General features: G+C 40.2%; 1 protein-coding gene across 2 annotated transcripts in view; it reads left to right on the top strand.

Moving 5' to 3' along the window:
• The window catches only part of DYNC1I1 (dynein cytoplasmic 1 intermediate chain 1), a 333,523-nt gene that overhangs the window by 286,976 nt on the left and 29,810 nt on the right, over positions 1-16,737 (top strand). Inside the window, exon 14 of one of the 2 annotated variants that reach the window (XM_061197770.1) lies at positions 15,051-15,139. The exons of the other annotated variant lie outside the window; for it this stretch is intronic. Coding sequence (XP_061053753.1) covers positions 15,051-15,113 — 63 coding nt within the window. The 3' untranslated portion in view covers positions 15,114-15,139. Of the gene's footprint in view, positions 1-15,050; positions 15,140-16,737 lie in introns of those variants that run through there. 2 annotated transcript variants of the gene reach the window in all.

Raw genomic sequence — 16,737 nt, 5'->3', positions numbered from 1 at the left:
TTCACCTGTGAAGCCGTCTGGTCCTGGACTTTTGTTTGTTGGAGGATTTTTAATCACAGTTTCAATTTCATTACTTGTGATTGGTCTGTTCATATTTTCTGTTTCTTCCTGGTTTAGTCTTGGAAGGTTATACCTTTCTAAGAATTTGTCCATTTCTTCCAGGTTGTCCATTTTATTGGCATAGAGTTGCTTGTAGTAGTCTCTTAGGATGCTTTGTATTTCTGCAGTGTCTGTTGTAACTTCTCCTTTTTCATTTCTAATTTTATTGATTTGAGTCCTCTCCCTCTTTTTCTTGATGAGTCTGGCTAATGGTTTATCAATTTTATCTTCTCAAAGAACCAGCTTTTAGTTTTATTGATCTTTGCTATTGTTTTCTTTGTTTCTATTTCATTTATTTCTGCTCTGATCTTTATGATTTCTTTCCTTCTGCTAACTTTCGGTTTTGTTTGTTCTTCTTTCTCTAGTTCCTTTAGGTGTAAGGTTATATTGTTTACTTGAGATTTTTCTTGTTTCTTGAGGTAGGCTTGTATAGCTATAAACTTCCCTCTTAGAACTGCTTTTGCTGCATCCCATAGGTTTTGGATCGTCATGTTTTCATTGTCATTTGTCTCTAGGTATTTTTTGATTTCCTCTTTGATTTCTTCAGTGATCTCTTGGTTATTTAGTAACGTATTGTTTAACCTCCATGTGTTTGTGTTTTTTACGTTTTTTTCCCTGTAATTTATTTCTGATCTTATAGTGTTGTGGTCAGAAATGATGCTTGATATGATTTCAATTTTCTTAAATTTACTGAGGCTTGATTTGTGACCCAAGATGTGATCTATCCTGGAGAATGTTCCGTGCGCACTTGAGAAGAAAGTGTAATCTTCTGTTTTTGGATGGAATGTCCTATAAATATCAATTAAATCTATCTGGTCTATTGTGTCATTTAAAGCTTCTGTTTCCTTATTTATTTTTATTTTGGATGATCTGTCCATTGGTGTAAGTGAGGTGTTAAAGTCCCCCACTATTATTGTGTTACTGTCGATTTCCTCTTTTATAGCTGTTAGCAGTTGCCTTATGTATTGAGGTGCTCCTATGTTGGGTGCATATATATTTATAATTGTTATATCTTCTTCTTGGATTGATCCCTTGATCATTATGTAGTGTCCTTCCTTGCCTCTTGTAACATTCTTTATTTTAAAGTCTATTTTATCTGATATGAGTATAGCTACTCCAGATTTCTTTTGATTTCCATGTGCATGGAATATCTTTTTCCATCCCCTCACTTTCAGTCTGTATGTGTCCCTAGGTCTGAAGTGGGTCCCTTGTAGACAGCATATATATGGGTCTTGTTTTTGTATCCATTCAGCAAGCCTGTGTCTTTTGGTTGGGGCATTTAATCCATTCACGTTTAAGGTAATATCGATATGTATGTTCCTATGACCATTTTCTTAATTGTTTTGGGTTTGTTTTTGTAGATCCTTTTCTTCTCTTGTGTTTCCCACTTAGAGAAGTTCCTTTCGCATTTGTTGTAGAGCTGGTTTGGTGGTGCTGAATTCTCTTAGCTTTTGCTTGTCTGTAAAGCTTTTGATTTCTCCATCAAATCTAAATGAGATCCTTGCCGGGTAGAGTAATCTTGGTTGTAGGTTCTTCCCTTTCATCACTTTAAGTATATCATGCCACTCCCTTCTGGCTTGTAGAGTTTCTGCTGAGAAATCAGCTGTTAACCTTATGGGAGTTCCCTTGTATGTTATTTGTCATTTTTCCCTTGCTGCTTTCAATAATTTTTCTTTGTCTTTAATTTTTGCCAATTTGATTACTATGTGTCTCGGCGTGTTTCTCCTTGGGTTTATCCTGTATGGGACTCTCTGCGCTTCCTGGACTTGGATGGCTATTTCCTTTCCCATGTTAGGGAAGTTTTTGACTATAATCTCTTCAAATATTTTCTCTGGTCCTTTCTCTCTCTCTTCTCATTCTGGGACCCCTATAATGCAAATGTCGTTGCGTTTAATGTTGTCCCAGAGGTCTCTTAGGCTGTCTTCATTTCTTTTCATTCTTTTTTCTTTATTCTGTTCCGCAGCAGTGAATTCCACCATTCTGTCTTCCAGGTCACTTATCCATTCTTCTGCCTCAATTATTCTGCTATTGATTCCTTCTAGTGTAGTTTTCATTTCAGTTATTGTATTGTTCATCTCTGTTTGTTTGTTCTTTAATCCTTCTAGGTCTTTGTTAAACATTTCTTGCATCTTCTCGATCTTTGCCTCCATTCTTTTTCCGAGGTCCTGGATCATCTTCACTATCATTATTCTGAATTCTTTTTCTGGAAGGTTGCCTATCTCCACTTCATTTATTTGTTTTTCTGGGGTTTTATCTTGTTCCTTCATCTGGTATATAGCCCTCTGCCTTTTCATCTTGTCTATCTTTCTGTGAATGTGGTTTTTGTTCCACAGGCTGCAGGATTATAGTTCGTCTTGCTTCTGCTGTCTGCCCTCTGGTGGATGAGGCTATCTAAGAGGCTTGATGGGAGGGACTGGTGATGGGTAGAGGTGACTGTTGCTCTGGTGGGCAGAGCTCCGTAAAACTTTAATCCACTTGACTGTTGATGGGTGGGACTGGGTTCCCTCCCTGTTGGCCTGAGGTAACCCAACACTGGAGCCTACCTGGGCTCTTTGGTGGGGCTAATGACAGACTCTGGGAGGGCTCATGCCAAGGAGTACTTCCTAGAACTTCTGCTGCCAGTGTCCTCGTCCCCACGGTGAAACAGAGCCACCGCTCGCCTCTGCAGGAGACCCTCCAACACTAGCAGGTAGGTCTGGTTCAGTCTCCCCCCGGGGTCACTGCTTCTTCCCCTGGGTCCCGATGCGCACACTACTTTGTGTGTGCCCTCCAAGGGTGGTATAAGTGTTCGCCAGTCTGTTAGTCACCCACCCACCAGTTATGGGATTTGATTTTACTGTGATTGCGCCCCTCCTACCGTCTCATTGTGGCTTCTCCTTTGTCTTTGGATGTGGGGTATCTTTTTTGGTGAGTTCCAGTGTCTCCCTGTCGATGACTGTCCAGCAGCTAGTTGTGATTCTGGTGTTCTCACAAGAGGGAGTGAGAGCATGTCCTTCTACTCCGCCATCTTGGTTCCTCCTCCTGTGCACCTATTTTTATTTGCCATTTAGTAGTGGACTCAAATGCTGGAATATCTTGCAATTTTCTCTTGCTTAATGGTGCCTCACTCTATTGTCATAAAGCTATTCTTAAAATAATTTTAATTGGCTGCAAGAAACCCAGCACTTTAATATAATGTAAATGTCTTTTAATGTATTTGTTTGTTGTTTCTCTCTTTTTATTGAGCCATGAGCTTCTTGAGGTCAGTGGCCATAGTTCACATCTATTCTATATTCCCCACAGCTTTCAGTCAGAGTAGTAAATGGTTAATATATAATACAGGCTGATTATCTTATTGACCAATTACATATAAATTAAATTAAGCCACTAGCAGTAATGTTGCTGATTAATGATAGGATAAAGTCTGAAGTTTTATATTTACTGCAAATTTATTTTAATCCTCATTCAGGCACCCCAGTGACTGAAACATAACTGCACCCCAAACACAAATGGACCTGCAAAGACACCTCTGTCCATTTTAATTGATATTTTTGACAATCGCATTCTCTGCTTATCACCTTTTTTCTACTCCATTGATTTTTGCCCCTTCTGTCCAATCAGTTGTACAAACATGAACACATGAATGTTTACATATCAACCTACATGTCATCATTGCAAAACATGCAAGAATGTAATAACAGTCTAGAATTTTTTTTCATATTCCCCCAAAGTCCATAGTTTAAGGTTCATTCTTAATGTTGTACATCGTATGGGTCTGTACAAGTATAACATACAACCATAATTATAACATCATACAGAGTATTTCACTGCCCTAAAAATCCTCTGTGCTCTGCTTATTCATCCCTCCCTCCCCGCAACTCCTGGCAACCACTGATCTCTTACTGTCGCCATAGTTTTGCCTTTTCCAGAGTGTCCTATACTGGGAATCATATAATATGTAGCCTTTCCAGATTAGCTTCTTTGACTTGGTAAAAATGCATTTAAGGTTCCTCTGAGTCTTTTCATGGCTTGATAGCTCATTTCTTCTTATCACTGAATAACATTGCCTCGATATACTACAGTTTATCAGTTCATCAGGACATCTTTGTTGCTTCCAGGTTTTGGCAATTATGAATAAAACTGCTATAAGCATTCGTATGCAGATTTTTATGTGGGCCTTAGTTTTCAATTCCTTTGGGTAAATACCAATGAGTATCATTGCTGGATTGTATGGTAAGAGTATGTTTAGTTTTGTAAGAAACTGCCAAACTGTCTTCCAAAGTGGCTGTACCATCTTGCATTCCCATCAGCAGTGAATGAGAACCCCTAGGAGTCCCCCATCCCTCCCCACCAAGAATTAAATCTGCAGCCCTCCAGGACTGTTTGACCAAACTTGCTCTAACAGAAAATGTTTAGGGCAGTGAAACTACTCTGCTACTACAATGGTGGGTACATGTCATCATACATTGGTCACAGCCCATAGAATGTGCAACACCAAGAGTGAACACTAAGATAAACTATAGACTTTGGGTGATAATGATGCGTCAGTGTAGGGTCATCGATTGTAACAAATGTCCTGCTCTGTGGGGAATGTTAATAATGGAGGAGGCTGTGGGGCAGGAGTATACGGGAACTCTCTCCACCTGCCTCTCAATTTTGCCATGAACCTAAAACTGCTCTAATAGCTAAAATTGAAAACACAAATACAAAAAACCATCCTATATGTGGAAAACCAAACACTTCAGGAATGAAGTAAAGGTATATTTTTTAAATTAATTTTTATTAGAGTATAGTTGACTTACAATGTTGTGTTAGTTTCAGGTGTACAGCAAAGTGAATCAGTTATACATATGCATACATCCACTCTTTTTTAGATTCTTTTCCCATATAGGTCATTACAGAGTATTGAGTGGAGTTCCCTGTGCTATATAGTAGGTCCTTATTAGTTATCCATTTTATATATAGTAGTGTGTATATGTCAGTCCCAACCTCCCAATTTATCCCTACTCCCTTCCTTTCACCCTTGGTAACCATAAGTTTGTTTTCTACATCTGTGACTCTATTTCTGTTTTGTAAATAGGTTCATATGTACCACATTTTTAGATTCCACGTATAAGTGATATCATATGATATTTGTCTTTCTCTGACTTACTTCACTCAGTATGACAGTCTCTAGGTCCATCCATGTTGCTGAAATGGCATTATTTCATTCTTTTTTATGGCTGAGTAATATTCCATTGTATATATGTACGACATCTTCTCTATCCATTCCTCTGTCGATGGACATTTAGGTTGCTTCCATTTCCTGGCTATTATAAATAGTGCTGCAGTGAACATTGTGGTGCCTGTATCTTTTTGAATTATGGCTTTCTCTGGATATATGCCCAGGAGTGGGATTGCTGGATCATATGGTAGCTCTATTTTTAGTTTTTTGAGTAACCTCCATACTGTTCTCCATAGTGGCTGTATCAGTTTACATTTCCACCAACAGTGTAGGAGGGTCCCCCTTCCTCCACACCCTCTCCAGCATTTATTGTTTGTAGACTTTTTGATGATAGCCATTCTGACCGGTGTGAGGTGATACCTCATTGTAGTTTTGATTTACATTTCTCTAATAGTGCTGTTGAGCATCATGTCATGTGCCTCTTGGCCATCTGTATGTCTTCTTTAGAGAAATGTCTATTTAGATCCTCTGCCCATTTTTTTATTGTGTTGCTTGTTTTTTTGATATTGAGCTGCATGAGCTGTTTGTATATTTTGGAGGTTAATCCCTTGTTGGTCGTTCTTTCTCCAGCGATAGAAAGCAGCAGCGTGAGTAAAGGCTTGAAGGGCAGAAGGGTTCCAGTGTGCAGTGCGGATTATGAACCCAGCCGACTGGCTGGAGCAGAGGGTTTTGATTAGGGGACGAGGGGGAAAGCACATTTGGAACGCGTGGTCCTGCCGTTTCAGCACTGATCTGCCCCAGTGGGATCAAATGGTGGTATTCATAGCCCCGGACTGTCTTGTTAGAGCCCTGGCTCTGGGATCTGTGGCGTGGAGGTACTTTCTCGATGTAGCTATTTGTACTGAGCCTGTCACTAGCTCAGCAGGAGGTAAAAATTACTTGACAGTCTCTCCTGGCTCTCACCCATCCAAAGCGTGAGGGAGAGTAAGGGTGTCAGAGTGGGTGGGCATTGGGGAGAGAGAGTCCTTAAGAGCTGAAGCGTTCAGTGAGGGAGAGTGAAGGGCATTGAGAGGCTTACCCACATTCTGGGGCACCCGTGCCAGGCAAGCAGCCCCACCCCACCGTGGGGTCCCTGTGCCCTCCACCCCCCCCATAGTTGACCTTTAATCCAAAGTGTTTGGTTCCATATGGAAATCTCTCTCTCCTCTCTCTCTCTCTCTTTCAATTTCTATCTCATTTTTTGCACACACACACACACACACAATTATTATCAAAAAACACTTTGGAATTTAAACTCTCAGCTAAGGATCCTTTTCCTAAACAAAAGCTACAATTTAATACATTTCTATTGGTTCCCTATTACATAGCAAACGGGAACCACTCGCCGTATGCAGTACAATCGTTTAAGCCCATTTGACTTCTAAAGGCGAGGGCGATAACATTTTGGATTTCATTTTTGTTTGTCCTATAAGAGTATTGAGTTTTGGCCAAAACCCCAGGCCCTGGATGAATGTGCTTCAGACCTCACTTTTTGTCAGGAGGCCAAGTGGACTTGGGAGAGAGGGTGGAGCTGTCTGTTCAGACATGATTTTTAGTTTTACCCTTTGCCTCTGGAGCCAGGGCCCTGGCCCACATCCAGCGCACGAAGAGAAGATTATGGTATTTTCTAGGTAATTTTAAGGAGCACAAACCCAAAGTAAAGTCAGGTGGTTTCAAGTCTGCACTGAATTTTTCATGTTAAGGATTTGTCCTGATTCGGGTTTTCAGCAGAGCTGTATTTTAAATGATGAAGGGAACTGTATTCTGGAGACAGGCATGTTTTGGTTGTTTGCTAATGACCTCTGGTTTTGCTTATGGGGAGTTTTGTTAACAAATGGAAATGTAGCAAAATAAAACACTCTCTTTCGTACTTTCTTTTTTGGCTTCCTTTTCCTTCTTTCTTAAACAATGGGAACGCTTGCAATAAGCTGTCAAAACCAGGCTATAGATATTAGTTATTGTAGCATCATTAATACTGTGTAAAAATAAATTAGTCACTTTGGCAATCAAACACATTCTTGTGATCTCCTGTCGGTGCTTTTAAACAGAGCCTTCCCCTGCTGTTTGATAGATCCTATTGTTAAGAGAAGGGGCTGTAGAGATGTATTCAAAAATTCTTTGAAATTTCTCCAGCCTCAGGAACCCATTCAGCAGGAATTAGCCTTTAAGGAGGCTGATAAGGAGAGCTCGGCAGGGGCCTGCCTGCTCTGGAGGTGAAAGGTTGACCCCAGGCCCTGGGTAAGAGGGCTCCGCTTTTGGACCCATGTCGTGCTCAGCTACCCTGCCTGCTTGCCTCGCCTTTTCCTGCCTTCTCACCTCATCCCCACCTCACCCTCCAGCTACCTTTTCTAAAAGAAAGGGACTTCAAGACGGAGCCTGCAGAGGGTGACAAAATTAAACCAAAATAAACTCTCCTCTGAAGCACGGCAGACTCTGTTTCAGGGGAGAAAACAGCTCTCTATCCAGGCAAAAGTGACTGACTGAATCAGACAGAATTGTCATTTCTGGTTCACGTTCAGTTGGGTCCCTGCAATGGTTGGGCGCGTTGGTATCGAGGCAGCATCGAGTTTTCCACTCTGTGTCCTCACTTGTCCCAGTTGTCTCAACAACATTGCAGAACTAGAGGTGTGAAGTAAAGCGAAGTTGAAAATTAAAAAGAGGCTCTGCTGCCTCCGGAGAGGCTTTGTATTCACCACAGGCCCTTTCCAGTGGAAGACACAGTAAACACAGGGTGAGCTGCCATCGCTGACTGCAAAAGAAACAGCATTCTGCCTTGCACTCTTGGGGGCAATTCCACAAATGCAGAATCATAGGGTAAATGTGCCCATGTGGGTGTGCATTAGAAGCCAAGGAAAAAAAGAGAGCCTTTCTTCTCTTTTCCTTTGAGAGCTATATTAGTTTGCTAGGGCTGCCATAACAAAGTATCATAGATGGGGTGGTTTCAACAACAGAAATTTATTTCCTCACCGTTCTGGAGACTAGAAGTCCAAGATCAAGGTATTGACAGGGTTGATTTCTTCTGAGGCCTCTCTCCTTGGCTTGCAGATGGCCGTGTTCTCCCTATGTTTTCCCTCTGTGCATATTTGTATCCCAATCTCCTCTTCTTAAAAGGACACCAGTCATATTGGATTAGAGTCCACCCATATGACCTCATTTAACCTCAGTAACCTCTTTAAGGAGGCTATATCAAAATAGTCACATTCTGATGTACTGGGGGTTAGAACTTCAACGTATGACTTTTGGGGCCAACACAATTCAGCCTATAACAAAAACTAAGGTTATTTCATTATCACAGTTGACCCTTGGTTATGGACAAACAAGTTAACAATAATGAACTTTTCTTGAGGTTCTTTCACACACACCCCACCCCTAGTGCCTGAAGGGCTCCAATCCCTCCAAGGCTGGCTACCAGGGGCAGCAAAGCCCTGAAGGACCCGTGGATGTTGAGGGAAAGTTGCAGGAACAGTTGATGCATTATGGTTAATGTGAGAAGTAAGTTTGTTTGTTTGTTTTTGGTTTTTTTGGTTGTTTTTTTTCCTTGCTTCCTACAGGACTTTAATACATTTAATTTCCAATTGCTGGCATTTGTGAATGTGATTTTTGCATGAAAATCATGGACTTACATTAATAGATTCATCTTTAAATGCCTGGATTTATAGCATAGAAGCTTCTTCCACAGTTCAGAAGTAACATCAGAAGTAGTTATCTCTGCAGTTTTTTAAAATTAATTTTTATTGGAGTATAGTTGATTTACAATGTTGTGTTAGTTTTTGCTGTACAGCAAAGTGAATAAGTTATACATATATCCACTCATTTTTAGATTCTTTTCCCATATGGTCATTACAGAGTATTGAGTAGAGTTCCCTGTGCTATACAGTAGGTCCTTATTAGTTATCTGTTTTATATATAGTAGTGTGTATATGTCAATCCCAATCCCCCAGTTTATCCCTAGCACCCCCCCCTTTTCCCCCTTGGTAACCATAAGTTTGTTTGCTATATCTGTGACTCTATTTCTGTTTTGTAAATAAGTTCATTTGTACCCCTTTTTTAGATTCCACATAGAAGTGATATCATATGATATTTGTCTTTCTCTGTCTGACTGACTTCACTCAGTATGACAATCTAGGTCCATCCATGTTGCTGAAATGGCATTATTTCGTTCTTTTTTATGGCTGAGTAATATTCCATTGTATTCCATTGTATATATGTACCACATCTTCTTTATCCATTCCTCTGTCGATGGACATTTAGGTTGCTTCCATGTCTTGACTATTGTAAATAGTACTGCAGTGAACATTGGGGTGCATGTATCCTTTCGAATTATGGTTTTCTCTGGATATATGCCCAGGAGTGGGATTGCTGGATCATATGGTAGCTCTATAGAGCAGTAAGTTTGTTGATGCTGAATCCAAAGCCCAATTTCATCATTATCACCATGTTCAGAATACGTTTATTAACTGGTGCAGGATATCGAGTTGCTGTGTGGTGCTGATTTGGATTCAGGCTTCCTTATGGTCAGTACAGCATTCTCTTGTTTTCAGGCATCACTCTTCTTCTCCAGACAAATAAACATGTAAGAATATTCCATGAAAAAGTATGTTAATCTCCTTCTCAAATCAATATCTCTCTCTTTCTCTTCCTCTTCCTCTTTTCCTCTCTCTCTCTCTCTCTCTCTCTCTCACACACATACAAACACAAACACACACACCAATTGAAATGTATGTGTTAAAAAGAGTCAGGTATATACTAATATTTTACGTCCCAGGATAAGTTTTTTTTGTTTTTAATGAGATAAAATTCATCAGACATTCAATTCCCAATACCCTGTTCCTATAATACACAGGAAGGCCTGACTAGATTTCCTACTGTCCAAGCCTAATTTTTTATTACTCTTTTTCATATCACCTTCCTCCACAAAAACAGTCCTCTATGTCTGGTTCGTTGCCCATGGTTTACAAACATGCTGAAACCTTTGCCATGACTGGGTAGTCTTCATCAGAGATTACATTTAAGGTAGCAGAGTTGGGGGAAAGGTTCAAACCAAGGTAGCATGCTAGAATAAGAGATAGCCTAAGGAGGATGCTGAATCAAAAACCCATCAGGAAAAGTGGAGGTTCAGCCCTGGGGAGACTAAGAAAGAATCATAAGCCCAAAGAATCAGGGGAAAGTTCAAGGCTCTGCTCAGAGGTGTCAGGCAGAGATGGGACTGCACCCAGATGCTACCTGCTTCAGCATCTACTTTCAATGCATCTTGTCTGCCTCAAGATGCAGTGTTTGCCAGGCTCAATGACAAATGTGAGATATAAAGCCACATAAGAGATTGTCCAAAATGTCAAGGATGTTACATCAAAATGGCAAGTGGGTGGTCTTAAGAAATAAAGAAGGCAGACCTAGATACAAACACCAGTAATATTAGGATCCTCTTAGAGATTTGTGGTTTGTGATTGGATGGGTTGGCTTAAAGTATCACAGGCGTGTCCGAAAATTTTTCTTTTTTAAAAAAATTAATTAATTAATTAATTTTTGGCTGCGTTGGGTCTTCATTGCTGCGTGCAGGCTTTCTCTAGTTGCAGCGAGCGGGGGCTACTCTTCGTTGCAGTGCGCGGGCTTCTCACTTAGGTGGATTCTCTTCTTGCAGAGCACGGGCTCTAGGTGCGTGGGCTTCAGTAGTTGTGGCTCACGGGCTCAGTAGTTGAGGCGTGCAGGCTCAGTAGTTGTGGTGCACAGGCTTAGTTGCTCCACGGCATGTGGGATCTTCCCGGACCAGGGCTCGAACCCGTGTCCCCTGCATTGGCAGGTGGATTCTTAACCACTGCGCCACCAGGGAAGTCCCGGCATGTCCGAAAATTTGGATTAGCTTGCCAAACCACTTGAAGAGCCAACATGCGTTCAGACCAACCACTGCCATATTTCCCAGCCACTCCTCAACCTACCCTCTTAGCCTTTTGACACTTCTCTCTCCAAGACCATTGGTAAACCCCTAATTCCAAGTGTGCCGGCTTCTTTTTAGTACTTATCTTGTATCATACTGTCTGCTACTCATTCTTGCAGCACTCTCTCCTCTCCCTCAGCACCTCTCGTGAATGATTCTTTGGCACAGGCTTCAAGCTTGCCCCTCTTTCAATTCCAGGCCTACATTTCGACTGCAGGCTTAACCTAAGTGTCATCTCCAGAGACTCAAATGTACCATGTTTAAAATACAAATCAGATCTTCCTCCCCTACTCTGCTGCTGCTTCTATTTTCTATCATAGAAAAGCTGAAAACTCTTGCATGAATGTTAGACATCTCTGAACCTGTTTAGCACATAGCACAATGCTCTGCACATTTATCAGTACATATTTAATAAATGAGTAGCTTATTGCATTAAAAAGTCTTAACTCTATACTCAAGACCATTCATAACATGTCCTTACCTCCGACTCTATCCAAACCAAAATTATTTCCTATTATTCCTTAGGAAAAATCCTCAGAGTCCGCTGGGCTGTCCCCACTTCTCACCTTCCACCTGGGAATTCCATGCTGATGTACACAGCCAGGTCTTTGTATGCTTTGCTTCTCCCCCACCCCTCCCCACCGACTGGCTTCCTTACCATCTGTCAAAGTCTATGCATCTTTCAAGGCTGGTCCCATCACCTGTCCTAGATAATACCTTCCTTGACCACATCAGACTAAGGTAACCACCAACATGCCATCCCCCCAGTCTCCGAATTCCTCTGGCACCTAACATCTGTACCACAGAATTTAGCACCTGGCTACCTACTTGTTCGCTTTCTTTGGTATAAACAAACCAGAAAGCCAGTCTCTTTTCCAGGGATTCACAGACATGGTAAATTCCTCCTTGAGTTTTTCCCAAGAATGTGTCTTTGAGGAGGAATTTATATTCTTTCTTTCTTCATATGGGGAAATCTACGTACCTCCTTGTGACACGATGTGTTTTCCCCTTTGTCTTAGTTACCAGGAAATTTAGAACTGATTCATTACCAGATTGTAATCATCGGGATCCTAGTATTAGCTATCTATTCTGTCTGCCTCTGTTGTGTGTTTATTCTTAATTTTGCAGTATATTTAACTTGTAAGACAACATCAGTCCTTTTGGAACAAAACGAGAAAATAGGCTCCCAAGTAAACAATTTCTTCTCTTATTATTTCATAATTTTCATTCTCCTACCTGGATTTCAAGTCCTTATGAACAGTCAGATCTTGTATTTCTATTGATTTCCCAAAGTAGGAAGCATATGGTAGGTCCTCAATAAATCACTGTTGATGAATCAATACTTTTGGATATCCTAAGTGAAATAATGTACTTTGTTAAGGTAGGTTAGATTATTTTAAACTGTGTTGGAAGCACGTCCTAAAAATTACGTAATTCTAACAAAGGGCCCTGAGTATATCTATTTCTGCTAGCATTTTGTTAAATGTTTAAAATATCAGAAGAAGGAAAACACAATAAAAATCAAAAGTTAAAGATTTGGCTATTACAGTATCCAAGCATAACACTGAACACAAGCAGGAAGATTAATGAAATCAACAGTTTACTGCCATTAACACTGACTGATGACAGAGTGCATTTTTTCCCACAAGCCCAAAGCCCTGCTAGCTGCCTCTGGTAAACAAGACATTCAGGTGGTGTCTGACTTATTTTTTCTTCCCTTATCCTCATTTTCACTCACCCTTCCTAACGTAAGGTAGCAAACATTAAAATCGGCTTTCAATAAAACTACCTGTGCCAGTCATCAGATTCTTTTCTTCCCTTTTTTTTTTTTTTTTTTTTTTTTGGCGGGGGCTGGGGGGGGAAGTAGGGGGTTCCTTTTTTAAGCTCACCCAGGGAGAATACTTTAACTTTGAAAGAAACCACAAGAATGTAATCATCAAGTCACAGCCAGACTTAGCCTGTGTTCATACTTCCTGTCCTTTTACCCCTGCCCCAACCTGAGCCGCCCCCCCGCTACCCCGCCAAACATTCACCCACCAACACATAACTATAGCTGTTAAATATTTATACAGCCATGTGTGAATAATCCATATAAGTGCAAACACTTTTGAGACTTAAAATTCACCCAGCTGACTGGGCTTTATTGTTGTGGGAGAAGGGCTTGCTGAATCCTTTCTTTTGCTCTTTTAACCAGAGCGGAAATGTTTGCCTTTTCATTTCACGGATATGCTGCGTGAGTTGCCTTCCCCAGCCTTCTCCTTCTAAGCACTAATGTTTGAAGAGAGAATGAGAATAACAAATAACAGATATAACTGTCTACACAGTTATGAGATTCAAAGATACCTCCACCCCCACCTCCTGATCTAACCCGCATGTCATGTCTGATGTTGGAAGATAAATTAAAACTCATCTCTGTTCCCCAAAGTAGCTGTGTTTGGATCAGACCAATGTAGGTCCATCATGGGCAGCCTCATATGACCTCTTAGCCTTGCAAATCGTCCAGGGTTCATAATTAATACTAGGTTATTTTCCCATGCCCATCTTTAGTATCCTGAATCACCTTACCTCATGCTTAGCTGGTGTTTCCATTTTGAATAGAAGTTAATTTCAATTTGGTTTAGGCAAAATAAAATAAGGTAAGCAAATCTGTTGCAAAGCAGGAAGCATATCAAATGTATTCCATGTCTGAACTGAATGTTTTGAACTTCTGCTATGTAGGATTCTCTGTGCCAGTTCTCTCCACCGTTAAAATAAACACAACTGTCAGCTATCCTACTCCTGAATATAATATAAAAGATACATTGCATTTAACACCAGGAGACACAGGGGTGCAGACCCACAAAAAACTTGCCTTGACCCTTTGAAAATGTGCCCTTCGCATGTATGTAGGACACATATATAACAATTGAATGTATACGATATACATTCAATTGTTGAGCAAGTAGAATGAAATATTTAATTACTTAGACAATTTTACCATTAGATTTTAAACCTGGGTATTTGGGTATGTGACTTCTTGAAAAGAAATGAAATTTGTACAGCAGGTTCTTATTAGTTATCCATTTTATACATATTAGTGTATATAAAATTCAAAAATTCAAAAAAAAATGAAATTTGTCTAAATGTTATATCTACTAAATATAGTGCGACCACTAATGTCAGATTAGCTCTGAGAACTGGCAAGTGTTTACCCGGGGAATTTAGACATAAGTTATGAAGGGAGAATCAAGGTGTAATCCATGGATCTAGGTTTATAACTTTATCTTTTTAAATTTTTAAGAATTATATGTTTGTAAATTTATATATTTACATATATATGTATGTATATAATTTATAAATATATATTAAATATAAATTTATTTACAATGGGGAGAGAGTTTATAAGCCAGATGCTAGAGTGGATGGAGGTGGACAGTTTAAGGACCAGAGTAGAAATATTCTGCCACTTAATCTACCCACTAATAAAATGCAGTTGTGCAGTTTAACCCACAATAGGAACAAATAAATAAACAAAGCTGCTTAAGCCTGCAAATATGTCTATACCGGCTCCACCTTCTAACTTTTCAAGGCACGGCTACAACCACACTTCTAGCTGCTTCTAGGTCCAGCCCTAGGTCATCCCTCTACACCGGCTAATCCTTCACACCAGTCTCCATCTCTTCCCGCCTGCCTCCTAATACAGGCTCTCATCCACCTGAACATTATCTTCATATCGAATGTTTCTTTCTCTAACTAACGTCATGTTGCATATGAAACCACTCGGCCGTGGTAGGAGTAGAATTGGGGCAGCAGTAACCAAAGAGGGGCTCTTCTGAACTTGCTTGCTTCCTTCTACAGCCACAGAGTCTGTCAGAGAGACACGGTCAGTCCAGAGGATGGCCACCCACATGGTACCAATGAGCCAACCGTCGAGTGACTGTCTCTGCCCTGCCTCGACTCAAATAAGCCCAGAGGCAGAACTTACCAAAAGAGCCCTAGCAGCTGAGGTGAATGCAAACAGCTCAATTCAGAAGAGCACCCCTGCTTGCTGAGTGTCTTCACAAGGATTCTGTACAGATTTGTTTCACTAAAATGCCTGTTTTAAAGGAGAACCTTTAGGTGGAGCTGATATGCATAAAACTCGTGCCAGTGTGGGGAAATACTCCTTTTATGAATGAGGGAGGCAAAGCTGGTAGCTTTTTCCGTGGCTTTAAACACTCAAATACTAGTCAGAACCTGTGAATATGTATACATTCTTTTATATGGATAATTATCCTCTTTATTGGTGGCGCCTCCTGGATTAGAAGGATTCTTCCATGCAAATAAGCCGTAGAGGAAGGTAGTGCAGCAAAGAACACCTTTTATGTGGCTTCAGTACTTATTTAGCAAAACTTCTACATTTATAGAGAGGCAAATGCTAAATTCCTGGATTTCTATAACCTTCTTTGTAATTCTTTTAACTAATTCAAGTTAAAGTCCTTAAATGTATTTTTGGTTAATGCACACAAACAACAAACAGACCCACTGTACATCTTCTGTTAAGAATAGCTCACCCAAAGTGTCTATGCCTGATTTTGAATTTCTGACCATGGTAGAAGCAGGTAAAGATATGATTTGGGTATCATGAGTACTGTTACAATATTAGCCACAGAAATTAAGATAAATACAGGATACTTTGTGCTTTAGAAAGACACTACATTAAGTTGCAAATAATGTTTTCCAGCCATAATACCAAATTCGCAACGCTTCTTTTGGGCCAAGAAAGTTGGTGGTTTGGTTTGGTTTGGTTTGTGAGTTTGGGTTTGTTTGTTTGTTTAAGCACTTTCTTTTTATGGTAGAAGCATCCATTTTTGTGTGAGCTTGAAGTTTGGGGGTCCTTTGGTGGTTTTTTAAAAAGTGATATTGTGGTCTCACATTTTAATGTTTCCTGGAAGAACTAGCTGGCTATTTATTTTAATTACTTCACAGGAACCCACATGACAATTTTTGAAGGACATTTTCTTATTACTCATTGTTTAGTATTTTGGTCATCATTTTTCCCCCAACAAGATATAGGTTTTCAAGGTAAGATTCCATTTGTTTTCCTTTTATTTCAGAATAAAAATATAGAAATTCTACTGTTAGTTGTCCGCCCCGACCTGACCTACCCATGTAATACCCCCTTCCCCACTCCCTCCTCACCAAAAGAAAGGTTCATGGTTTGGGTAGACATTTCTAAGTTGGCTTTGAGAGCTAATCATTTACAGGCAAATGCAACCTCAAGAACCACAGTGTTTGGAGGTATTAGGAGGCATTTTAACACAAATCTTCCTATTCACCAACCTTCAAAAAACTAAAGCCCATTAGGATGCCTTGAGCTGCCTGATAGGAGGAAAATAAATCATATAGAGGAAAATAAAACAAACACTATATTCCCTGGATGTGACTTTGGTACATTTCTAACGTCAGAAATAGAAATTCACCTCTCATGAAATCATTTTACAGTTAACTGATTGGAAAAATACGCAGCTCTATTCATTGTCAGAAGTATACTTGTAAAATCAAA

The sequence above is a fragment of the Eubalaena glacialis genome, chromosome 8, assembly GCF_028564815.1.
Source record: "Eubalaena glacialis isolate mEubGla1 chromosome 8, mEubGla1.1.hap2.+ XY, whole genome shotgun sequence".
In the NCBI taxonomy this organism is placed as follows: Eukaryota; Metazoa; Chordata; class Mammalia; order Artiodactyla; family Balaenidae; genus Eubalaena; species Eubalaena glacialis.
The sequence above is the reverse complement of the archived record's forward strand: the minus strand, read 5'-3'. Positions and strand labels throughout refer to the sequence as shown.